Source organism: Corvus hawaiiensis, chromosome 16, assembly GCF_020740725.1.
Source record: "Corvus hawaiiensis isolate bCorHaw1 chromosome 16, bCorHaw1.pri.cur, whole genome shotgun sequence".
Lineage (NCBI taxonomy): Eukaryota > Metazoa > Chordata > Aves > Passeriformes > Corvidae > Corvus > Corvus hawaiiensis.
In genome coordinates this window covers 48380-74090 of record NC_063228.1, presented here as the reverse complement: position 1 = coordinate 74090, position 25711 = coordinate 48380, and the positions used below count along the sequence as shown (strand labels likewise).

The window sequence follows — 25711 nt, the reverse complement described above, 5'->3', positions numbered from 1 at the left end:
TGGCATGGTGTGGGTGGTCACTTGAGCCTGTATAAATTGAAGATACTTACCATTGCATGAGATTAAACTTCAGCTTCTCACCTATACACCCAAACTTTTTAGCTGTAAAGCAGCCTTTCACTTATCTCTGAAGTTTGGACAATGCTCTCAGGCACATGGTGTGATTCTTGAGGTTGTCTTGTGCAAGGCCAGGATCATCACTTAATGACCCTTGTGGGTTCCTTCCAACTCAGGATGTGCTGTGATTCTATGAAGTTGCTGCACATGGCTGAAGAAGAACCTACATTATTTTCTGAAATGATGCTGACAGAAGCTACTGCTAGGGTAGAGTAAGGCCTTTTGCCAGGTCTTCAAGAATGGCTGAAAGGAATGGATCAAATCTGAAGCTTTGCTGAAACAAAGTTAACTGGCACTCTCCTGTAATTGAATGTAATATTCTTAAGCTGCTTGACAGGCAAACAGTCCTTAAAACACTTAGCAGCAGCAGCTTTGTTTTGAGTGGGAAGAAGTAGTTTTCATGTTCTGCTTCCCTAAGAAGCAATCACACTCAGGCCCCTATAATATAAGAGTTCATTCAGCATTGTTTAAAATTTATAAGCCGTCTTTGGATCTGGAGCACCTGTAGGGAAAATAGAACTGAAATATGAAAAGTAAGGAAAATTCTCTATACAGCAGATCTGTACTAGGGTTGGGAGAGTCCCCAGTATCAGTACAGACTGGGTGATAGATGGATTTACTGCAGCATTGCAGAAGACTTGGGGATACTGGTGGGTGAAAACCTGACTATGAGCCAGCAATACTTGCAGACTAGAAAGCCAGCTATCCAGGACTGCAACAAAAGAAGCATGGGCAGCAGGCTGAGGGGAACTCTGCTCTCACAAAAACCCTTCTGGAATGCTGCATCCAGCTCTGGGATTCCTAGTACAAGAAAGACCTGTGAGAGTGGGTCCAGAGGAGAGACACGAAAATGGCCTGTGGGCCGGAACACCTCTCCTGTGAAGACAGGCTGAGGCAGTTGGGATTGTTAGGCCTGGAGAAGAGAGCCCTAGGGCTGATGTTACTGCATTTCCAATACTTAAAAAGCCTTATGAGAAAGATGGAAAAAGACTCTTTACCAGAGCTTATGGTGACAGGACAAGGAGTGAGGTTTTTAAACTGAAAGAGGCTAGTTTTATATTGGATATAATGATGAGCATATTCTTTACCATTAGGGTAGTGAGACACTGGCGCAGGTTGTCCAGAGAAGCTGTGGCTGCTCCATTGCTGGAAGTGACCAAGGCCAAGTTGGATGGGGCTTGGAGCAGCCTGGCACAGTGGAAGGTGTCCGCGCCCATGGCAGGGGTTTAATGAGATGATCTTTAAGATCCCTTCCAACCCAACCCACTCTGTGATTCTATGATTTCCCCTTCAGTAGAGGTAAAGGTTACAGAAGAAGTACCGAGAAAAGTGTGTTAAAATATTGCCTGATGGACTAGAATTTTCTGCTTTATGTTGGGATTACTGGCTCAGTAAAGTGTGTGAAGTTCAGTGTCCAGTTCTGGTTCAGGTTTATCTTATTGCATGTGTTCCTCATGCTACAGAAAATAGTTCTAAGTGTATTAATCTTGCAGGTACTCTTCTAGGAAAGAATGAACTCAAATACTTCATATTAAATTGGAAAAAATTAACAAAATTAATAGATCCAGTATTAATTTTCTAGTTGCACAGGTATTTGTTTCAGCCATGTTTTTCTCTCTGTTGGATATGGTTTCCCTTACTGACTCCATTTGCTGGGTCAGACTGTTATCCTCTGTTGTGGGCATCTGCTCCAGCACTTTGTTCTCCGCTCTGACCAACAGCAAATACTTGGGGAAAGAGTTTAAGTATGAAGCATTTATGATGTCTACTCCTGATATATTTCCCCACCTTCCAGTAAAACTCAGTTTGTGAATTTTGGCTTCAAGCCTTCATCCAGGTCATTGTATGGAAGCTATAATGACACTGTAATACCATGAGTTGGTATCAGTGTCACCGTCTTGTGTAAGTTTTTTTTTTGCATGTATTACACAAGCAGTTTCTGAGTAATTTACAGAGCCTGTTTTTTCCCCACAGAATTCACTTACATCTTTCCTGCAGATTCATATGAAAAGCTTTTTGCTTAGTACTCATAGTAAATTATCTTCATGAAATAAGTAGTGTTTGCTTCTAAAATATATCTTAAAGCATGTCATTGCTGGTGGAAAATGTCTTTCTCTATACTGGAAATTTTTCAAAGTAGTTGCACTGAACTCTGGCTTCATAACTTCAAAACAATAATGCTGAATTAGAAATGAAAAAAATCTTTGTATGCACAAAGCTAGATCCAGGTGAGCAAGAGATGAAGTGGATTTTTATTTTTTTTTTGAGCTAATACCACACTGCCTCTGAACTGTCCCTGAGCTACACAAATGGTAATGGGTTTTTTATGAACTCCAGCCCTTAAAAAATCCCATGGAGTTGTGCGAAGCAGGTGAGACCTTGCTTTACTTCAGTCACTATGAAAGCCATAATAGCCATTTTAACAATATTACAAGGAAACCAAATACCTAGACTTTTAAAATTTAAAACCATACTTAAACTGTTTTGCTGTATTAAGTGACTGCCAGCCTTTACCCTACAGGATTGAAGTGTTTGTGTGTGCTGGCAGATTCTGTGGGCTGAAATGTGCTGCTGAGTGTTGTAACATCAGGCCACACAAAGATCATCATAGAAGGAAATTCATCTTGAAGGCAGCTCTGCTGTTGTCCAGGGATCGGTCCTTTGCTTTCTTTCAGCTTTTGAAATCAAGAGCCCTTCACAATACTAAGAAAATTATCAAGAAGCAAAAGAAAATGAAGTATCATAAGACTTTTACTTACATATTAACATTCTTAAGTACTTGTGCTCAGTACGTTTGAAGCTTTGATTAATGCTTTGTTTGCCTTTTGTGATGACTGGTTCTACAGCCTGCTGACACACTTTGGAGTACTGCACAGCCCGAGAGTTGACCATTATTTCTGGTTGTGATTCAGTTTAGAGCAGCAACATTAAAGTAGTGTTGCTTGAACAGTCAGTCCTAAGACTTGGATCCTTTCCTCTCTGGAGGAGCCAAAAAAAAAAACTGAAACAGAAAAGGAGAAAAAATACTCCAACTGGAAGTAGAATGGGTGTTGTTGATTTAAATCTTGCCAGGATGTACTTGGCCTTTAAAAACTTCTTGCATCATCGCACCCAGTGTGCCATTTCTGCACGTTTTGATTCGCTAGTTCATGTTTTCAGTACTAATTTATGGAACACAGTTTATATCTGAAATGTCAGAAAGTTAAGGACATTTTACTGCAACAGGAAAAATGAAGATTAAATTCAGTTTCTAGTAAAGTACCCAGGTTAATTTACCACATAGGACCTCAGGATCTTCCGGACTAGGTTGAGGTGCAATGGCTTACTTTTTACAATTGCCAACTCTTAAGTCTTGCTGGTGTATTAATTATTGATATTAATAATACTCAATTCCTAGCAGTGTTTTACATCTGTTTTAATGGTATTTGATAGTAGACATTGTACGTATCAATCCGTCTTTTTTCAGCTTTAAAGCACAGACCCCAGGAATGTCCTTGAACCAGATCCCTGACACATTACTGGTTATTTAAAATAGTCATTATGTTGCTCTTTGATCTCCATGCTTTAGGAATGACAGTGAGCTAATTTTCATTTATAGAATTTTTATTGGTCTATTTCAGATTTTGCAAGAACGAGGTTCCAGAATGTGAAGACAGTATTGAACGGTGACAATTTTTTTTCTTTTATTCGAAGATGCAGTGGATTGTCACACTGAAGAGGCTCGGCTGCAAAAGAAAAAATCTGATTTAGACAATTTTCTGTTGATCTGGGTTCAACCATATTTGCCTATAAGCTGGTGTCAACTTCTGGAAGCATTGCAAGATTACATAATGGGAATAGATGGTGTGGGAGTGTGTGTTAAGTTTTGGTTGTAGTGCATGGTTGTACTCTCTTGTTGGCTGATTGACACTGGTCATTTGAAAAGAAATGACCATGCACTCATATTTTCCTCGGAGATATGTAGCACTTGATGTCTGGTGCTGGATGACCCAATGTGGATCGGTTTGGAGACATTTTCCTACTAATCATTGTAAACCTTAAAAGGACAATGTAATTGGTGCTACACACACGCACACACACACACACACACACACTCACACACTCACACACACATATAAATGTTACAGCCCACAAATGCAAGTATTTGGGCATACATTGTTTTAGACTCAGTGTCAGCCCCAGCTGACTGTATTATAATGCACATTCCTTATGGCTCTGTGACATAATCTATTATGTAATAACAGCCTAGAAGATCAACTGAAACTAGCACATGTAAAAGTTACACAACAGAGAAAAGTTTTCTCTGAAGGGTGTATATACTGACTGGATGTATAGCTTATCTTAATATCCAAAGGGAAGACTAAACTCAGAGAAAACGGCCTTCATCTGAGTTATTCTTGATGTTCCCGCTGTTAAAACAGTCTCCTGCAAAAGTTATGCTCCAGTCCTGGTCACATTCTTGAAAGGGGAATCAAAATTCAGTTCAAATGACCAACTGAACATTCTGTTTCTTTGGAGATGTTTGTACTCATATGTGTGTTTGTGCTTTTATAAAATGCCTATAAGCATTGAACTGTGTGGATTAGGGTAGAGATTTTTCTAGAGCCGAAGGTTTTACAGAAATGTGACTGGCTAGTCCTAGGTCCCTGTCTCTATGACTAGGATTAAAATCAACCTTAGTGTGAACATAAACTCATCCAGTTGAAAAACCCGATTACTCTGGATATTCAGGATACCTGTAATCAACTCTTCTCTTTCTATACAGTTTCAACTATGCAGTTAAGAACAGTGTTTGAAAAGAACGTGGTGCAGCTTTGTTAGTTTGTCCTTGATGAAGGCTAATACACAAGACCAGAGCTTTCTAATATGTTTTGAGCAGAATCTTTAGCACATCTTTAAAACACTTAATGAGATGGACAGTATAAAGCTTGGCTTCATTGACTCATGGAACCAGTGGAAGGGAGTTTCAAGAAGCTACAGGATGGTTTGAAATTCTGAAGACATTACAGTTTTCATTCTTAGTAATTTTAGAATTTATGCATATATTGTAGGTAATCCTTCACACAAAAGCCTGATTTTCAAATGCCCAGGGTCTGCTTTTTTTTTTTTTTTAATTTTTCTTTAAAGGAGTTACACATTGATAAAAGTTTGGCAAAACAATTTGTAAGAAACATTTCTACTAAGCAGGTTAAGCAATGGGCTAAATGTTTTGTCCGTGTGCCCAATGCTTGAAAGGATTTGTAATGCATTTTGTGACTTGGATGTGGTCTGCACAGGAAGATGCTGGCCCCTCCACAACACATAAAATTTTTGTCTTTTTTTAAGAAGTTAAAACTGAATTTAATTTACTAAAACTGTAATTGTGTAGGGGGAAATGTTTATACTTTTATACTTTTTTAGGTACCCATATCTTATCAGCTTAAATTGAGCACACAGATTTCCCCTAAATAGTGACAGATTATCTTGTGTATCTGAAAATAAGCATAACAATTGTCTGTGTTAACTGCATATTAAAACATTTCCTCTGCTGCAGTAGTCACTGTGTTTTTAAACAGTATGACTTCACCAGATCTCTGAGCTCCCCAGCTCACGGAATTGCAGCCAACCATGTTACTTGTTTTTCTCTTGATGTGCTCCACAGAGTAATTCAGCATTGATGTAAGTGGATTTTAATGCCTAAAATACCAGTTTTACAGTGGTCCTTCTGAATCAGCATTTCTGTTGTCTCTCTTATTTAACCCAAAAAGGACAGACTATTTGATAAAATGAAATTTTCCTGAATGACATCAGCAAAGTATGAGTAACAAACTGAGCAAACTGAACAAATTTAGAATATGTAAAAGAGTGGGTTTTTCAAAGTATGGGTTTTTTTTTTTTTCCACTGGAATATTTCCAGTTTCAAAACCTGTGTTTATAACGAGATTACCTGCAGTCTAGTTTACATTGTATTCCTGCTATAGCTAATTTTAGGGAAATGAGTGTTTAATAATTTTTTGCACTTTGTTTCCAATACCTCACAAAGATTTTAAGAAGGAAAGAAAAAAGAGAGAACTTTAGTAGGCAGGTACCTTGTAAATCATTTTAAATATGCTGTTGTTTGAGACCACCTGAACTAACTATTTTCCTATTCTTGTTATTGTCATTATTGTTTCAATTTTTGTGATCATGTGAGGATTTCAGATAGATAGAAATGTATCTTCAGCTTTTTTCAAGGCATTAAGAATTTATTCCTAAATAAGTTTTGTTTCTTTTTGTTTGACTGTTGCAGTTTCAAATAAAGTTAGTAACAAGGTAATTGCATTAGACTCCAATCTGCATCACCAGGTTTTGTAAACATTGCTTCATCTGTTAAGATATTGCAGGATGAAGTAATGTACCTGTACAGTTTAAACTGGAGTCCTTTGTTCCTTTTCTGCTGTTTGGAGAGTACCTACCTGAGAATTGCCTGTGACTGTGGAGAGCTGAGGGGTTCACTACAGGGCTGGGGCTGCAAAGGTGTACTGCAAACCCCTTTGACTAAACTCTCTATTTACACAGCTCCTGTATTCTTAAATCAGAACAGTATTCCAGGTTAGAACTTAAGATCCTGAGCTTGAAGAGATCATAGCAGAAGGACTAAAGCAGGAAGGGAAGGATACTAAATTCCTTAAAGGCATTTACATGACAAACTTCTTGCAAAACTTGTTTAAAAACAGAAGTTCAAATTTGCTATAGCAATTTCTTGCTTTGAGTTAGGAAACAGCGTATTGTTGGCCTTAAGTTTTCTCAGAGGCTATTTTCTTTTATTGGAGATGACATTTTTATATTACATGCTTTTGACTTTTTCAAGTAGCAAGTGAATCAGAGTTTGTCTGCAATGAACGAGTAATTCTGAAGCCTCAAATACATGAATGGTCACATGGTCCGTAAGAACTGTCCAAACATAAACTCTGACTCAGCAGCTCCCAGCCCAAAGGTTACCTGGGATTTTGTCCTACTTACTACTTACTGTGGGATTTCCATGGATTATGGTTAAATGCAGGTTTTTTATCCCATAGTAATTTTAATTGTGTGTCAAAGACTTGATTGAATTTAGAAGCTTATCTTGATTCTTTACTAAAGTTTCTGTCATCAGAATCATATACTCATAAAATTTGGAAAATGTACTGTGTTTTTTTCAAACTCAGATTTCTTGTAATGATAAAAGTTCCTCCTTGCATCTTGCACTGTAGCACTTGAAAAAGATATTTCTTAAAAGATGAAGCTTGATTAATCCATCTGACTTCCTTTTTTTCAGTTTTTCTTTAGACAATAGCTGTGTAGCTCCATTTCTAGTAATGAGAATGCACAGTTATGATTTATTAGAAACAGGATTATTTCCTGCAGATTCAAAAATTGAATCAGTCTCCTCTTTTTCTGAGAAAGGTGGTTTGTTGGGGTTTTTTTCAGGAGAAAAATGAAAACTTCTGGCAGATTAAACAAAAAATAACTTGATTACAGGCATGCAACCAAGGGAACAAGTTTGCTGAGTAGAGTGATAGTGTTATCAGAAAAGTGGTTCTCATAACAGAACACTATTCTGTGAATGTCTGTTGAGGCTGTTGAGAGTTGTCAGTCTCTTTTTGAGCTGTAGAGAGCTACCACCAGTAAATTACATTAATTACAAGTTTTTATTAATATTACAAAAATGAACTTGGAGTGCAAACATGCAATAGTATCTGATTCAGTGGAATTAAATAGAATCTGGATTATAATTATTCAGGTATACTGGAATACATTCTTCGGGAAGTACTGGGAGAAGAGTGAAGTTGTCCTGGGCTTTTTGAGGAAGATCAAAGTCAAATGAAAGAGAGCCTCAAGGTGAAGTCTGGGACTTTGTTCACTTGAGATGTGATAAAATCAGAAAGTGTCATTCTCCTATTTCATTCTCTCACCACATCAAAAGTTACAAGTTTTTCAAATTAACTTCTTCAATCAGCCCTTGAACTGCGGGGTTGTTGAAAAGAGATGAAATTTTGTTACGCGTTTAACAGTGTCTGTTATCCTAAGACAGTAGGGTTAAAACCTGAGTGGTCATTGGAGAAGTGTGTTTTCTAACACAAAAATTTTGGAATACTTAAGCCTGAGGATGCTGCCTGTTACTTCATTATAGTTTAGACTGCAGTTATCTCCAGTTTTAAGGACAGTCTTGGGATCTTACGTGGGGTTTTGTGTAGAATTATTGATGCTTTAAATAGTATGAATATTCAGTTTAAAAAAAAAAGTGGAAGGGTCTCTGAATTCAGTGTCCTATAAGTTTTCTTTTGTCTCACAAAAATCAGGAGCTCTCTTTAAAGGCTTCTTAATGAACAGAGGCTTTAAAGGGCTAAATAGATCTTATTGTCCAGTTTGCCTAAATGACTGTCAAAAGGAACTCTTTCCATTTTCAGAGCAGAAATGCTAAGGGCTAAAATGCTTTCCAGGGCTAATTTGAGGTTCCAGAGACATACAACATTTAAAAAACAACTAGTCTGTTTTCCTTTCAACTCATGGACTCTTAAAATATTTTTTTACAAATGGCTGAACCAATTGCAGATGTAAGTGTTCCTATATGGCTTGGATTTTCAGTATCCAGATTGGATAAGAGCACACTAGACAAGGCAGTACACTTACCCACCACTTTATTATTCACCTTTGCTGAAATTTAACAACTTTTGTGAACAGCATTGGCAATAGAGAAGCTTTGAGGACGGTTCTGCCCCAGGAAATTGTCACAGAATATTTCTTTGCATCTTAGTTGACGTTTACTTTAGCAAGGTCTACCAAGGCATAAAGTTCAAAAGTTCAGTGAATAGATACCGCTGCAAATATAGCTTTCTGGATGCATCAAATGGTTCTCTTCAGGATGTCATGTCTTAATAACTACTATAATGAGAGAAACTTTTTAAAAAGTTATTTTGCTACTTTGGGGGTCAGTGGAAGGGGAAGAGTGCTCTCCTTGCCTTAGAAAGCTTAGCTTAAGTTTTGACCTAAGACCCGTTGTGATTTTGAGGCCTCATCATCTGAAATGTAAATTTATTTATTATGTACATGATTCTTGTTAATTTTGAAGATTTTCCAAAAGCTTATGTACAACTTCACTCACATTAACTTGGCTCACGTGTACTTGCTAGAATGAAGCAAGTGCCAAGGCACTCTTAAAAGGAATGTTGCTGACCTCTCTACCTGGAACTGGAACAAGATCACCAAACTGAAGAAGTATCAAATGGCAGCTTTTTCCACCTGCTTCTGTCCTTATCCTCAGCTCAGCCTAGCTATGAAAAATCTACTTCCTATGCACTCTCTAGGCCCACTTACCCAATTCAACAAATGTTCTTTTTTTTCCTTTTCCTCCACATCACTGGTCTCAAAATTAGTTGTACATCAGCTGTTTGTGCTTATACCCAAGTGGCTGTACTTGCAACATGTTATTTCCTGGATAGTGGATTAGCAATAATACTTTATTTTGTGCCAATTCGTTATCTCTGAAGTGTTCTTACTGCAGCAAAATTTGAGTTTTGATTTGGTTTTAATGCATTTGCATTAACCAAAACTCATAGCACAGACACAGACAAGAAACTGAATTCAGGGAAATTTCCCTGGAAAAAAAATCTGCTAGGGCTTCCCAAATAATTTGAAGGTGGTTACAGTTAGCCATCGCTTTCAAAACAAACATACAAATGAAACGTGTGTGGGTATTTTTAAACTTCCTTTTCATAACACTAGTGTATTGTAAACTGCATGGAATAAACCTGGTTTTTCCCTTTTAAAGTGTGATGTCTTACATCTGTCTTTTCTAAATGCACTAAATGATACTAATAGTGTCATATCACAGATAATTCCTAGTTTAGCATTTCAGATGTAAAATGTAGTTGCATATTTGTGATTCAAAGTGATTCAAAGCATTAACACTTTCTCCTTTGTAAAGGAGATGTATCCTTTACTGCTGCCCCAAAGAGTTTGTCACAAAAAAGTTAGGTTTATTCAGATACATACCAGTTTGGAAATTGTTTTCCTTTGAAGTTGCATAGTTGATGCTATGACTTGCTGATCATTATAGGACGGAATAGTTGTCTCTTGTATGGATATATAATCACATGAAAAAGTTTTAACTTACCACTTTGCATACCTTTTCTTTTGCACGACTCAAAAATCACCCTGCCCAGCATCTAAGATTCTAGAATCCACTGATAATGCTTCCTTTATTTGAAAAACTAAGCTAATGGAAACTGATGCTTTGTAATAAGGAAAACATATAACAAGTGTCAAGGATAGAAACGGCTGAAGGAAGTAAATGATTTAAGTACCAAGTACAGGTTGTTGAAATTATCCGGGAAGTTTGACAGCTGTGTCCTCTACAAATACAGAAATGTTCATAATTGAGTATTAGTATTGCAAAGACCACCAGACAGCTCTTATTTTCCAAACTGTTAGTAAGAATTTGAGAAGCTAAGACCCATGATTTTTAAAATCTTGAAGGCTGTATAGTGACATAGGAGGTGAATTTCATCTTAACAGTTTAATCAGTTTTAAGTGCAAAGCGCATTCTATTATTTCTGTATATATCCAGCAACTTCAGTAAAATTGTGTTATTTTACTAAACTAATTTGCTGCATTTAATTGCATTTCAGTTTTACTAAAATAAGTGCTAAGAACAAACACTGCTGTAGTAATCACGTTCGGCAATTACAGCAATTAAGTAATCAATGTGTGCATCTGTATTTTCATCAGACTGTCCTACTAAAAGTATTTGCACTTTAGAGTCAACCAGCATGACTTTCAAATTCCTACTCTACATATATGTTGCGTCATTATAGTTTAGACTGCAGTTCTCTCTAGTTTTAAGGACAATCTTGGGATCTTATGTGGGTTTTTGTGTAGAATTATTGATTCTTTAAGTAGTATGAATATTCAGTGAGGTTTTTTTCCAGTTAGGAAAAGTGAGAGCATAAAAGGGACAAGTGTCTACCCTGAACTAGAAACCAGGTTATAAAGGGGACATAAACGAGTAAGTCATGAGCAACCTGTTTTGGATCTTTTATAACATTTAGAGTTCATTTGGCACTAGTTTTCCTTTCAGTGGGAAGTTTCACTTCAGAAAGATGAATATGATCCTGCAAATTGACCTTTTAGTGTACTGTTCATCTTTCAGCGTGCTGAAGTCTTGAAACACATAGTCCATATGTATGTCACATTCTCAGAGACTGTAATGTGTACAATTTCATGAGAGAGATCCTGCCGAGTGTTAAAGAGTTTCTACTGCTTTTTGTAATGCCATTGGAATTGTGTGGGAAGTCACACAGGGGAGTATATGTTTGTCCTGGTCTACCATGGGCGTTTGCTACTGGTGAAAGGTTTCTTAGCTAGGGTGATCTTCAGCATGTATTTTGATTAGGGCTGATTGAAATCTAGGTGATTATTTATTGAAATAGTCAATTCTGCAGTTCCCAAGAAACCATTTTGAACTTTAATACTACATAGAACATAGTTCAAGTAACATTGACACAGACCAGCACAAGGCATAGCTAGGTAGAGGTTTCAGGACTAAATATTCTTCTGTTTCATTAAGAAAGATAAGTTCAAGATAAGAACAGAATGTGATTCATACTCTACTTGCCACTGAAAATGCGTTCTTAGAAACCCAGACACCACCCCTCCTCCCCCCCAAGGCGAGGAAACCAAACCAAACCAAACCAAACCAATAAACAAACCAAAGGGAAACAAAAAGCAGTCCACAAATCCCGTAAAGGTCAGTGAAACTAGCGCGGGCGGGAGCCAAACTGAAGACCGCCTTCCGTCCCGCCTCCCAGCGCCCTGATCGGCTCCTCCGCCTGCCCATCAGCTGCGGCAGCCCCTCCGGAGCAGGCGAGCCGTCCTCCACCCCCTCAGCCTCGGCTGGCCACAGTGGGTGGGGCTCGGCCCGGCTCGAGCGCGGCCCGCCAGACCTGCGCGCGCCCGCCGACGGAGCAGGCGTTCTTGAGTCGCAGGCGGCTCCCACAGCGCCAGAGGTAAAAATTAACTCAGCTTTTCGCCGGAGCTGGTGGAACCGAGAGGCACGAGGAGGTGATCGACTTTGGGATAGCCCCGCGTGGATTTTTTCCGGTGCTTCATACTCAGGCATTGTTGGGGGCACCTCTGGGTCCTATGGCGCGAGGATGCGTAAGGCGTGACGATAGGATCACAGACGGGTCGGGCCGAGGGACAGAATAGCGCTGTCGCGCTCCGCGCCAAAACGAGAGGGAGGGAAACTCCGGAGTGGAGACAAAGCAGGGGGAGCGGGAACATCCGGGTCACTCGCGCGGCCTCGATCCGGGACACGCGCGGCGGCGGCGGCTCTCGGTGAGGCCCGGCCGGGAGTGGGGCCGGGTGGCCCCGGGGTCGGGGAGCGGAGCGGGGCTGGGCCGGGCTGGCGCCCCTCGCCTGCGATGGGACGGGACGGGACTGGCGGCCGTGGGCGTGCGGGCCCGGCGCCTCCTGCCTTGTGGCCGGGCCGGCCGGCGCAGCGCTGCCCGCCTGAGGCTCTGAGCGCCCCGCAGGGCTCGGTGGTGGCGGGTGGAGGTCGCCGAGCAGAGCGTGGAATCGCTGGGCCTGCGCGAGCCGGTCCCGCCCCGCCGGGTATCTGCCCGGGAACGGCGGGCGGGCCCGGGGTGCCCCGTGCAGGCCTTGGGCGCTGCCCCGGCCCCTCGCGGGGCCGATGGGACCAGCGGCCCTCGGCGGTGGCGGGTGGTGCTCGGCCGTGTCCGGTTACTTGGCCGTCGAACACCTCGCCCATCGTCGCGCGGCATCTTCTGTTGTTTAACGTGCGACTCCGGTCGCCGCTCGGCCTCTTCTATGGTTCTCTGGCCGCAAGCAGAGGAGACTTTCTGTTCTAGTCTCGAGTTAGCGTTCTTTGATTTAGAGCTCAGACCGTGGCTTTCTCCACCCTTCTGAAAATTAAAGATTGTATAGTTCGGGGGCAGACTATTCCGATAATAATTTCTTCCTATGTCGGTATTTAACCTGCAAAGTAAAAATGCGAGGCTAGCCGTCCTAACGTTTTGGGGTTTTTTTCTTGCTGCTTGGAATCAGTAAGTTGTACCGAAAGTTCTTGAACCTCAAAGAGCATATTGTCGATGTATTTAGAGACTTGTCTGTGGCACGGGAACGATTCTTTGCAAGACATGCATTTTGTGTGTGGAAGTAGGTTGTTCCAGCCCATCAGAGGGTGTAAATGGGTAAGATATTCTGTAATGGGACACAAAGGTTTGCATCTGTGATGAGCTTGATGGTTTTATTTTGTCCTTTTTCTAAAGTAGGCAGTAACAGCAGTAAAGGCAAGCTACTGAGTAAATTTGGAAGTTTCTGTTAACTTTCTGGGTTGATGGCAGTAAAAGGTATGTTACTACCTCTTAATGGGGTAGGTCTGGGGATTACTGTCAAGCAAAACGTGAAGACTGGTCTCTTGGACTTTTGTGGCATGTGCAAGGTAGGATTGAACAGACTTCCTCTGGTGCAAAATTCTTTCGGATGATGTAGCGCATAAATAGATTGGGATATAGAGAGTATATATTGACAGTTTGTTAGCAGATTTGTAGCAGATTGCTTTTGAGGGGATGCTTAACTAATGGGATCTTAGTTTTTGAAATGGGCTTTCAGTCTTCTTTGTATAATCTTTATTTTCTGGTAGACTGATGAGGTTTTAGATGCTTGTCTGCTCTCATCAGTGTAACTGAAGCCTGTGGAAACCACATACGTGAAGCCTGTCATCTCTCATATACACTGAAACTTTGGATGTAGCCTGTCAGTGCTTAACTAAGTCCAACGCCTCAAGATTTGGAAAGCTATTTGTAGAACATAAGAAAAATATTTAATGTAGTAGGGCACAGTATAGTGTGTAACAAGAGTAAGCAGGATGTGTGGCCTGAAAACACAGGATTTTTTTCAATTACTTGAAAAGTTACTTGATTAGTGATGCTGTGCAGGAGATACACTGTTTATTTACCCAAAGAGAAACTGGCATTTCCCTTGAGGTGCATGTTGTAATTAATTGGCTATTAGCCACAGGAAATGGAATTAATGTATTTGAAAGCATCCTGTAATGTGTCTTTTGGCAGAAAAGGTAACTGGGTTTAGCGAACTATGTAAGAATATTTGGATGGTTTATACTCAGGAATGGTTTTCTCAACCTATGATGGGAAGGTTAGTATTAGTATAGTGGATCACGAGGTACCAAAAGTACAGCTGAAATTCAGCTGTATATTCAGTTCCTTTGCATCTCTTGCAAGGGCGTGGGCTCACAACATTTTAAGAATTACTCCCTGTATAATTTGGTTAAGGGAGAGTTTTTTTGGGTTTTTTGGTTGCCTTTGATTTATTGTTGGTTTTTTGGGTTTTTGGTTTTTTTTTTTGGTTCCACTGGTATCTTTTTCAATGGCCCTGCATTTCCTGCATGTGAACAGACTCAAATCTGAAGTCATGTGTACACACTCACTAAGTCCTGCAAGTCTTCTGCCATAATTAAGATACAGGTGTATGTGTTGGGAATACTAGAGGAAAATTGGACTGAATATAGGAATGTTTTTATGTATGTGCATGTTCACTGAGTGTGAATTGTCCCTTTTAAAAAGCTTTATCTGACATTAATTTAGTTGCTACTCTGAAGGTGAATTAGGGAATATGGCCATCCAGGCAAAACTGGCTTGGGGGAAAAAAGAAAAAAGAAAAAAGTTGGAAGAACAGATTTAAAATACATGTTATCCTAGGAACTGCATAAATTGCTTAATCTGGTGTTTTTAAAGATCTACCATTCATATGCTTATAATAGTAGTAGACTGCAGTACTTCCTTTAAGTAATCAACATATATAGAGGTTATGAAATTTTGCATAATTCTTTACCAGTGTACAAGTGTTTGTTTTAATAGAGTGGTAACACTGCTTTCATTCATTCTGTGAGCTTGTTAAGTGGAAGCGTTCTACTCTTCTGCTGTTAAAAAGGCTTGTTAGGTGCATGTGGGGTTGGGAACAAATTGCCCTGAATTCTCCCACTGCCAATTATCAGCTCTTATTTAAAATGTGTAGAAGTACAGGTACGAGGAGGATTAAAAACCTTCATTGGAATTTGACAATGTGGGTAGTGAAACCCTGAGTTTAGATACAGTTTGACAATGAAAAATAAACTCTCGCTTTGAGTACTGTTCTGGGTGAATGGAGAATCCTCCCCTGAATTTGAAAGCGCCACTCGTGCAATCATCCTATCTAGAACTGTTCTGTGTGATGCAGTAGTGAATGACCTGTGCTCTGCATATTTTTTCTGTAGTCATGGTCACCATGCTTGGCTGTTCTTAAGGCAGTGAAGGTGCAGAAATATTCTGTAGTTTATACTGGAACTGAAAATCTGTCTTGTGCAAGGAGCCACTGGCTCTTACTTGGCTCACTTCTGTGTTGCTGCCTGTTCCTGCTGTTGTCTAGAAGTTTTATAGTGGCATCACTGCAAAACTGAGATGACTTTGTTAAATTCTGTGCCTGTGTTGCTTTTGTGTGGAATACTGGCTTTCAATGGGAATTTACCCTAAAAGTAACATTTCTTATTCCCATTTGCCAGAAATGCAGGCGTTTGCCTACAGAAGAAAGCCATAGCCGATGTGGTGTAGGAAGGAGATAAACGGAGTGTGTATCAGCTGCATGAATAGGAAGTCTGAGCACTTTTTCCATTACTAATAGTGTTTCTGTTGTCAAGATACTGTCAAAGTTGCCTCTAAGGGTCCAAATATAAAGCAATACGGTAAGGATGGAATTTTGTAGGTTAAGTCCAGTAACTAAAAGCTTGATGGCATGGGGAAACGTGATGTTATTCCCGATGATAAATTCTGCAGGTTGTGCAAAAACGTGCGTCTTGGTTATTGACGTGAAAATCAGAGGTCAAAATAATTCTTGAGTGAGCAGGGCTTATAAACACATAATGTGTTGTTTACACTATAAGTAAAAGTATATACTAACAGCAACTACTTTTGTTTTAGAGGGACTCTGAATATGTCTGGCATAGCTCTTAGCAGACTTGCACAGGAGAGAAAAGCCTGGAGAAAAGATCATCCATTTGTAAGTATGAGAACTGCCAAATTTCTGACTCTGCAGTTGTTTCAGTGTTCCGGTGATGATTTTTTTCTTTACCCTGATAGGATTAAAAAAAAAAAAATTAATTAATTTTTAAAAAAAAAAAAAAAAAAGCTTTTTAAAACTAGGTAGTGCAAAAAGAAGTAACTTTGTGTAAAGATAAAATGTATCATGAAGTATTTTAAGTACATCTTCTAAAATCCTCACCCTATGTCTTTTTGCCTTAAATCAGGGATTTGTAGCAGTACCTACAAAAAATCCAGATGGCACAATGAATCTAATGAACTGGGAGTGTGCTATTCCAGGAAAGAAAGGGGTAAGACTTACTGTTCTCCTAACTTCTCACTTCTGGTGGAAAGTAACGTAAGTTGCTTATGCATTACATGGACAATTGAGAATTTGACTTATGTGTAGTTTAATAAAAGCTTGTATCCTGCTTCTTCTTTAGAATTAAAAGTGCTGTAGACTAGGAATATTGGACAAAGTACACCATAAGCCTGTTCAGCTGTTGGCACTTAGCACCTTAAGAAAACGAGTTTTCAGAGGAGTCTTTTAAGGATCTTGCACTGAACAAACTGGAGGTTGTCTTCTGCTTCTTCTTGCTTCTTCTGAAATACTACTGTTAATTATTTGGGGGTTTTAATTCTTTCAGGCCTTCGGTATGGGACTTTTTTTGCCTTGCCTTTTCTATTGCCTCTTGCCAATTTGCTTAAATACCCTTATGATCTTGTTTCTTAAAGTCTGAGAAGACTGTGTGCGTAGGCAAAACCTGCAGGTTCTGTGCTACTGCCTTAGTTGAATGCTGAACGTTGCTGTTACGGTTACAACTTAGTTTTGGTAGTTGTCTGCACACAGCTTAAGTTACTTCTTAAAGAAGCACCAACAAATAATCTAACACAGTGTAAGGGAAAAACTCAAACCCTTGTGTTCTGCCAAAACAAGATTATCCCCCATAACAGTTTATGCACCTTATCAAGATGTCACCTTTAAATACTTAGGTAAAAATTTTATGCCATACAGAATCTTCATGCCATTGCTTAGAAGTTTTGTCAACCACAAAATGGAGCAAACAAGGCCTTAAAGCCAGCTTCACGTCTACTAGAAGACCAGGAAAAGATCATGTTGATGTGATTCCTGCTAAAAATTTAAAAGATTATATTTAACAAGAAGCAGCATGACTTGCTCATCTCTACTAGACCAAGCAGTTGCTCTCTATGGCCTTTATGTTTGGAGGCATCCTATACTGCAGCTGCTTCCCCTGAGATGAGTAGTTGAAACCATCAAAATGCTTTCTTGTCAGCCAGATGAAATACTGAAGTGGTGTTAGTCCTGGGTTGGCTACTCTGTTGACTCTTTTGACAGCAAATCACTTGTTAACTACCTAAAATTTGACTCAAAAAACATCTGCAACTCGTCCCATAATGCAATATGGTCGTGATACTGCTGTCATACTGTTAGCCTTAGTAAGGCTTTTGAGTGTCTTCTGTCTTTCACCCATAAGGTATGTTGCTCTATCAGAAGCATGATAAAAACTTCACCTTCTGTTCTTCTGTGTAAATTATTAAAAGCTATTTGTCTTCCTTTGTGAGCGAAAGCAAACAAAATAGGTAAAGTTTATTCTATCAAAAAGCTCATATTTTCTAAAAAGGAACTCCTCTGAGAAGATATAGAGAATAGATTTTTCTAGTTGTTGACAACTGACTACAGCAATTTAGAGTGAGTTCTTTAAATACACTATAGCAAATATAATTAAACTCATTCACTTCTGGAAATGTGTTATCTTATTAATTCCTAGCATGTTTTTCTTCCTGTTCTAGCTTGAAACTTTGCATAATGAATACCAATGACAATGGAGTGATTTTTCTCTTTTCATGTGGGTTTTTTGGGTGTTTTGTTTTGTTTTTCGTTCAGCTAAAAATCACATAATTCAGATAGGAAATAATTAAGAATTGCCTTCTAAAATGGTCGTATCTCTCTGTCTGTGAGGAGATTTGATCAGTTTTGTTCTTAAGATGTTAGACCATCTTTACTCCAGTTGTTTTAAAGAATCAATCCAACATTTACTTTCATTGCATAGCAAGTTTCCATAGCAAGGGCAAGTTACAGAGAAGTGGTCTGAATTTTACAGCTATAATAATCTTCTCTGTATTTCTACACTTCTTAGCAGAGCTCAGTTTTTCAGAAAATGGGTTTTTTTTCTTTGTTTACATATTTTGTATATTTGAGACAGTATTTTTCTTTATTGCTAGATGTTTTTTCTTGTTTACATGACTCTTTTGAGTAGTGTTGTCTTATTTGGTTTGCTCTGTGTCATGGGAACTGCTCCTGTCATGCTCTTGCCCATTTTGGATAGGGATAAAGTGCTTCTTACAATTTCTTGTTATACAGAAAGATTAAATCCTTAAGACTACATTCTACCAAACGCAGGCAGGGTTAGTTTAGACTAGTGAATCTCATTAACTGTAGCAGTACTACTACAGTGCTGTCGACATTTTTAGTTTGTTTGTGGTTTTATTAGTCACATTCTCATAAGGCACAATAGAAGCCATTTACATTCACATGCTTAAAGGGTGTATCCATATCCTATCTTCTCAAACTTAAGTGGGGGTACAACAGCCCCTTCTTCATTGTATGTGTATCACGTAAAACTTCAGAAGTATTCTGTTCTTATGTATGTATGTATGTATGAAAATTTTACTTTTATATGGAATTTTTGGTGATGATCCTGACTCTGTTGATGACTTGGCATCACTTACTAGTTGTAATGAAGAAAGGAACCCCTTCCTTTCCACTTCAGCTTCTTATATAGGTAGGATAGCTTACCGTGATCTGGACAGTGTGCTACAGTGCAGGACAGCTATTTTCTACTGTGTAGCAGAAGAATGTCTTGTGCTTTGCCTGAGAAACTGTATTCTTGGTAAGCTTTTTTCCACAATTTTGACTTTTCCTTGCTGTAACTGAAACACTAACTTTTTACAGACACCGTGGGAAGGAGGCTTATTTAAACTACGGATGCTTTTCAAGGATGACTACCCTTCTTCACCCCCAAAATGTAAGTAAAATTACTGAAAACCAGAGGTTTATTAGAACAGTGTTGAATTTTAATCCATGAGGTTCATACGAATAGTTACTGCTTTCTTACAGTTTTGGTTGATTTGGGTTTTTTTTTTTAAAGGCGCATTCCTTTTTGTTCTTTCCTCACCCACTTTGCATTCAGAAAGTTGTGATGAAATCAGCTGAGTGCTCGATATATTAAAATTGGGAGGGGAGGGAGATTGCTGTGTGGGTTACCTCAAAGTTTGACAAAAGCATCGCTTGACGTTTTCACTGCATTATCAGCACTCCTTGGAAACTAGTATGTAGGCATGCTTAGACTAAATCCCTATGCATGTTCTTCCTGTTAAATTGGTCTTCTGTGCTGAGAACAGAAGACAGAAATTTGGAAAAAAGTGTTCTATAACTTGAACCCTTTAATCGACTTGCTCTAAAACATTAATCTGTTCTATTTCTGCTACTGTGTATAACAGATCTTCAGATACCTAATTTCCCTATTAAGTTTTTGAACTGAATTTTCCTTATTCCATCTCAAACTTACCTATTATAGAAACCTGAGAACATCTATTGCCATGCACGGTTTCTTGGTTCTTGAATTGGCTACCATCTCAAATCAATGACAGCGATTACAAATCAGTCTTTTGACAGCAATTCATCTCTTAATCACATTAGCGTTATTTCAGCTCTGTCAACTCCTGGCTACTCCTTTTGTTTGTTGCCACCTAAATACATGTAACACAGGGGAAACATCTCTTTTAACTGAAAACATTTCACATTGTTTTCCCAAGAAATACCAGTTTTCACATCCTGACAGTGTTAAAGGAATTGTCATGCTTTAAAATAAGATGTATATGTGACTGATAAGACTCCCTACCGATGCAGCTTCTGAAGTACTCCTGAACTTGATTGGGCAGCAAAACTGTTATGTCTTGTGAATACTTGCAATGTCAGAAGGATTAGAAAACTGCAGTAATATGTAGATATTTCATGTATTGCAGAAGGCGTGTTCATTACTTTACTCGAGATGCTGGCTGTTGCATTTAAGTCTTGTAAAGATTTAAAGAAATGCCAGAATAGAGATTGAGTGGTGGAAGGAAAGCTGCACAAGCCTTCAGTTAGTCTTATAATTTAAACTTGGTTCCTCTTGAACCAAGGAAATATATATAGGAAAATATGAAACTGAAAAAATGTTAGAACTTAAGTCTTCTGTGTATGAAAGTTTCAGTATTTCAAAGTGAGGAGAGAAAAGATGAGCGAAGGGTAGTATCTTTCCTTTACGTAGTAGTGTGTGAGGCTGAAAAGTCAGAATTGTTTTTAAAAGGTCTTTATCACAAAGCTACTACAAATTACTTTGTCAGTTTCCATTCCTAAACCAAAAGATTACCAGTCAAAAAGACAATGTTAGATTGCCTGGATTGATATCACAGATCACATCCACATGTGATGGAGTTCCTGCTTTAGGCATGGGCTGAGCCAAGAAGAAAAGTGGTATTAATAGCGCCAGAGATCTGTGGGGTTTTATTTGGGGGTTGGGGGTCTTTTGCCAGTGTTGGTTTGGGGGTTTTTGGGTTTTGTTTTCCCCTACTGATCTAACCCAACTCTCTGATCTTCCTCTTAGCACTGTATGCTAGTAATTGCCTCTTCTTCATCAGGTAAATTTGAACCACCGTTATTCCACCCAAACGTGTATCCTTCAGGCACCGTGTGTCTCTCCATCTTAGAGGAGGATAAAGACTGGCGGCCAGCAATCACAATTAAACAGGTCATTAGTTGTACTTAGACATATTCTTAACACTTTTGCTTTGCTTGCTTATCCGATGCAAATATAAGATGTTCACTGTGTGTTCCAGTAATTGGTTTCTAAGGGTTTTTCACTGAATCTCTTATAGTAATATCCATAATATAGGCCTATGTTACTTCTGTTTCTTTATCCATAGATCTTGTTAGGAATACAAGAACTTCTAAATGAACCAAATATTCAAGACCCAGCTCAAGCAGAGGCTTACACAATTTACTGGTAAGTATCTTTGCATATCAGCTTGAAAGCTGTCCTGTTGCCTACAGTTCTCTGTTACTTGTAGTATTAACATGCAAATGTTTTTAGGAATGACCAGGGGAATTTTCTTACTTTCGTGACTGTATTCTGTGGAGATGCCTAGATTGTGCTAAACTTGAACAAAATGGTAACTTCATGGCTATTAGTCTAGTGGAGCTTTTAATAGCAAAGCAACAGCAATAAAGTGTGAAGACTCCTTATATCATGATTTTCATCCTGGTTCTAGCCCAACAGAGTCCTTTCTCTTAAAGGCTGAATAGTAACAATGAGGCATAATGGTGTCATGAGACCAGGAGAAGAGGAGACTGAATTACGTGACAAGCCACATTCGTCAGTACAGGAGTAACTTACTTCTGCCAAGTAGTGTGTACCTTTAAGCACTTACTTGTGCCTGAAGGATAAAGGAGAGCTGTGGTCACTGTGGGAAACATGGCATTTTGGGAAAACTACATCTTCCAAAAGAAAAGGTTGTAAAGTACAGATGGAGCTTTACAGATGTAACGTATAATGCCTGGAACTTTAGCAGATTGAACTTTGCATTGATTAGGAAAGGGGATAATTTGTGAGCTAAAGAGACTTTTTGGGTTTGGGTTTTGTTTTTTTTTTTTTAGGCTTAATCTTAACAGTTTTACACTATTAAAAATGAGTATCTGTTCTATAATCTTTAGGGAACCAAAACATTTTAAACAAATGCTTTTGGCACTGGCAGCTACTGAAATGATAACTGAGATGGAAATGTGGAATTACCATTCTGGACAGAAGAGGCCTCCAGGAGAGTGCCAAGTTTGAAAAATAATGTTTTATGTGACTGCACATGCAAGCTATGTTAGAAATGGTTTTTTATAGGGTCCTAGTTAAAAAGGAGACATAGGGGTGGGTAGTGTGGCTTGCATTTAATTAATGGCTTCACAGTGTTATTTTTTTTAAAGTACTTACTGAAGGTTTGATGGAGTTGAGTGCATATGGAAGACAGTTAAGTGGCCACAGTTATAGGAGCCAGGAATGATGAGGCGGGCCTCAATAGTATACTTCTATACATGTATACATAGTCTGCGTTCTATTTTTCGTAATCACCTCCCACATGCATGTATGTACAAAACCAGTCTTGGCTAGTCTTGTTTCTGCTTTAAGTGCTTCCGGGGGGGGAAAAAAATCTGTTGAGCTTAAAATATTACATGATTTTTGTTACTTCGAGTATATATAGTCTCCCATTTATCCTCTTCATGTCTCGTGGACATACAGAGTGTTTCAGATGGGTTACTATTATTCTGCAGTCTGAGTGTGTGCCTCTCTTGCTACTTAGTGAATATCTGGTAGAAGTTAAACAGAGCAGGATTGTGCGCGCGTCGTAATGTTAGCGTAGTTGATAAATACTGCGGAAGATGCAGCATTGTTTACGTAGATGTCTTAAGTCAAGTTGTTAAAGTTTTAAGAGTAAGAGTTGTATTCAAAATAAGAATGCTCTCAAGATTCCTTTGGTACTGTTGTTCAGTAACTTTAGCACTCCTAATGTGCTAACCTACTTCCTCCTCTGCTGTAGGCATTCAGGGTCTGCTATGGAAGGCATTCTTCTGCGTGGATTCTATGGGTGCGAGACTTAACAGCTAGGCTATGTTCTCGTGTGACAATGCAATCTTAACTTACAGAAGAGATGTAGAATAAAGTTTGTAAATGTGTGCATGAGAAGAGAGTATCTTCAATCTCTTTGCCGGCAATTGTTCATTGCATGCGACCAAAATTGGTTTCATTTCTTCTTTCCCCCCACCCCCCCATATCTGTCAAGTTCTGAGGATATAATTTGCTGCCTTTTTTTTCCTTTTTTGTTTTTCACTGCAGCAAGCCTTCATAGCTGAAAATAAGTTAACTTTACGGCAAAGCTGTCTGCAAAATCTAGTCACTCTAAACTACCTCTGGTAGAAGAGTAATGGTTACAAATTTTTGTTTAGCTCAACTGATACTTCCGACAGCTAATAAAAAATGGACACCTGAATGTAAATGGATGCTTCACTATGCTACTACTATCTGTTGTTGGCACAAGAACAGAAAACAAAGAACTTGCCCTTTTATATCTTGAGTCTGAGGCTTAGTGACTGGACATAGTTCCCTCAAGTAGTACTTGCTTGTTTAATCAATCTGTAGCAAGTATGCTACACTTAGCTATGTTGAACTAGTTTTTTTTTGCAACTGAAGCTCAGGATAAACCTGAATCTGTGAGTCAGGGTCTGTAGAGATAAAGGCTAAAATTCCCACACCATTATCATTTTCCTGTTTCTTAGGAGTGTTTCCATTCTCTCTCCAAAGCAGTAAAGATGATCATTTAAAGTCATATGAAGTCCACCAGCTGCTAGTGAACTGGTCTCCTCACTTTGTGCTGTTAGGATACCGGAATTTGTTGTTAATGTGAGTGGGGAGTAGAAAACTTCAGATGAATGAGAGAATGTTTGCACCTGAGGTACAGTTGGCCTTGAGAAGAGCAGGTGCAAACCTGTTTGAAGAAACCCAGTACAGATTGAAGTAAGTGCAATCATTTGACAAAGGGTGGTGTTCAGGAAGTATCCAGTTGAATGGTACCATACTTGTCTAGAAAAGCCTTTAATTTATTGTAGTGTTCAGTGAATTGCTATCAAATGGGTTTGCCTTCAGCAGTGATTTCTGTTTCTCTTCAATATGAAACTAATTCTGTAATACAGCCTCTGATTGCTCCAGCTATAATTACCCTTTCTCTTTTCAGCCAAAACAGAGTGGAATATGAAAAGAGGGTTCGAGCACAAGCCAAGAAGTTTGCACCATCATAAGCATTTGTCATGCAGCATCTTAAAAAGGAAGGGATTGGTTTGGCAAGAACTTGTTTACAAAACTTTTACAAAATCTAATGTTGCTATGTACAATTAATATCCACATAAGGGGAGGGGGTTGTATGTGTGCCATTTTCCATATTCGCCAGTTGTATACAGTTCTAAATTTGCTGAATTGCCCCCAGTTTTTTCATACAGGGTCTCTTCCTTCAGTCTTTTGTATTTTTGATTGTTATGTAAAACTTGCTTTTATTTTAATATTGATGTCAGTATTTCAACTGCTGTAAAATTATAAACTTTTATACTTCTATAAATTCACTAGTATCTCTAGTTACTTTGCTATCTGATGCAGGCATGCTTTAAAATGTTAGAACTATATTTAGCCTCTAGCTGGCTGTATGAAAAAAAATCATGCCCTCCACCCCCTTCCCTCCCTGAATTTGTTTTTTCTATCTTTCAGAAACTAGGTTGTTATTGCTTAAGAGCCTCTGAGATCCAAAGTTAGCCAGCATCCTTATTCTGCATCACTTTCTTTGTGTTTATATGGCATTCTGTCTGTGTTGCTGTTTAGAGTAAATAAACTGTTTATATAAAGGGCTTTGTTTCATTTATCTTCATTAAAAGACTGCCATTTAAATGGCTCTGAACACAACTCAGCGCAAGTCCCATTTTTAAGGCCTGCGATGCTGCATTTGATATTTGTTTAGATGTTGCCTTCATTTGTTTTGCCTGTCCCTGACCCGGAGCACAAATGTGGCCCTTCCCTGGGCGGTGTGTGGTAACTGCAGCAAGTCAATTCTGATGAGTTTCTCAAGCAGTGTACAGAATTCTGACTCACTAGACACCAATTGCTTACAGTGCATAATGGGATCAGCATACTGGTGCGACCACGTTAATTTAAAGTAACATGAGCTTTAGACTGATATGAACAATAATAGAAGCTGTCCAAGGAATGCTGAGGATTGTTAATGGTGCTTTGCTTATCAGAAATAATTTTGTGCCTTTTTCCATATGTAAATGCATATAGCTTCTAGGGAAAGGATGGGCTCTATGCAATTACAGTTTCCTTCTGTAAAGGAAATCTGTTAAATTGTGTAAGTTATTTTCATGTATGTGAAGCTGATACGCCCTCTATTAAACTTTCAGTGCTTTTTTTAAATTGTATTTTTTAGTCAAAATGATTCTGCAAAACAAAAAAAATGTGAAAAGCTTTGTTCCATCTGAGCTTAGCTTCTTCAGTGCTTTTATTAAAAAATGGCTACTGCTCAACACTTAAGGTATTCTAAGTTATACAGCTCTGTTCCCAGATCTGTTTTGCTCGTCTGCATTTGATTACTATAGCTCTGTATTATAAAAGCATTCCCCCAAATTAGAATAGCTAACACCCTCACATTGTTCTCAGTCTGTCCTTGTCGCTATCTAGAAATCCTTGCTAAAACAGCACATTTGGGAAAAATTTTGTTTGGGTGGGGAAGTTACTGAGAAACCGAAACAAAAGAAAAATCTCCTCGTAGAACTAATTTACTTGTGCGTTTTTAAAAGGGAAGTTGAGTATTTGTACCACTCAAACTGCTGCTGTTACTCCCAGCTCTAGCTCCGGTAG

General features: G+C 38.9%; 2 protein-coding genes across 7 annotated transcripts in view; both read left to right on the top strand.

Moving 5' to 3' along the window:
• LOC125334360 (BTB/POZ domain-containing protein KCTD5) overlaps positions 1 to 9885 on the top strand; it is a 31196-nt gene extending 21311 nt beyond the window's left edge. For all 3 annotated transcript variants that reach the window (XM_048321156.1, XM_048321157.1, XM_048321159.1), the window contains one exon: positions 3738 to 9885. Coding sequence is in view for 1 of the 3 variants with exons in the window: in XM_048321159.1 (XP_048177116.1) it covers positions 3738 to 3767 (30 nt within the window). In the remaining 2 variants the exon portion in view is untranslated. The remainder of the gene's footprint in view (positions 1 to 3737) is intronic.
• Positions 9886 to 12021: 2136 nt separating this feature from the next.
• Positions 12022 to 24705, top strand: UBE2I (ubiquitin conjugating enzyme E2 I). 4 transcript variants are annotated; one of them, XM_048321162.1, is made up of 7 exons: positions 12022 to 12122; positions 16110 to 16188; positions 16436 to 16519; positions 19183 to 19255; positions 20910 to 21019; positions 21195 to 21274; positions 24045 to 24705. In XM_048321162.1, exons 2-7 carry the CDS (start codon positions 16123 to 16125, stop codon positions 24106 to 24108), a joined length of 477 nt encoding a protein of 158 aa, XP_048177119.1. In that variant the 5' UTR covers positions 12022 to 12122; positions 16110 to 16122; the 3' UTR covers positions 24109 to 24705. The 4 variants fall into 4 exon arrangements, with proteins under 4 accessions (XP_048177119.1, XP_048177118.1, XP_048177120.1 ...); XM_048321161.1 differs by having other exon boundaries at positions 12098 to 12177; XM_048321163.1 differs by lacking the exon at positions 12022 to 12122 and adding an exon at positions 12346 to 12453.
• The last annotated feature ends 1006 nt before the right edge of the window (positions 24706 to 25711 follow it).

Coding starts and splice junctions, on each gene's coding strand:
- UBE2I (XM_048321160.1), top strand. CDS start 13,099: ATGTCGGTATTTAACCTGCAAAGTAAAAATGCGAGGCTAGCCGTCCTA. Junction 13,182..16,109: donor TTTCTTGCTGCTTGGAATCA/GTAAGTTGTACC, acceptor CTTTTGTTTTAG/AGGGACTCTGAATATGTCTG. Junction 16,520..19,182: donor CTATTCCAGGAAAGAAAGGG/GTAAGACTTACT, acceptor AACTTTTTACAG/ACACCGTGGGAAGGAGGCTT.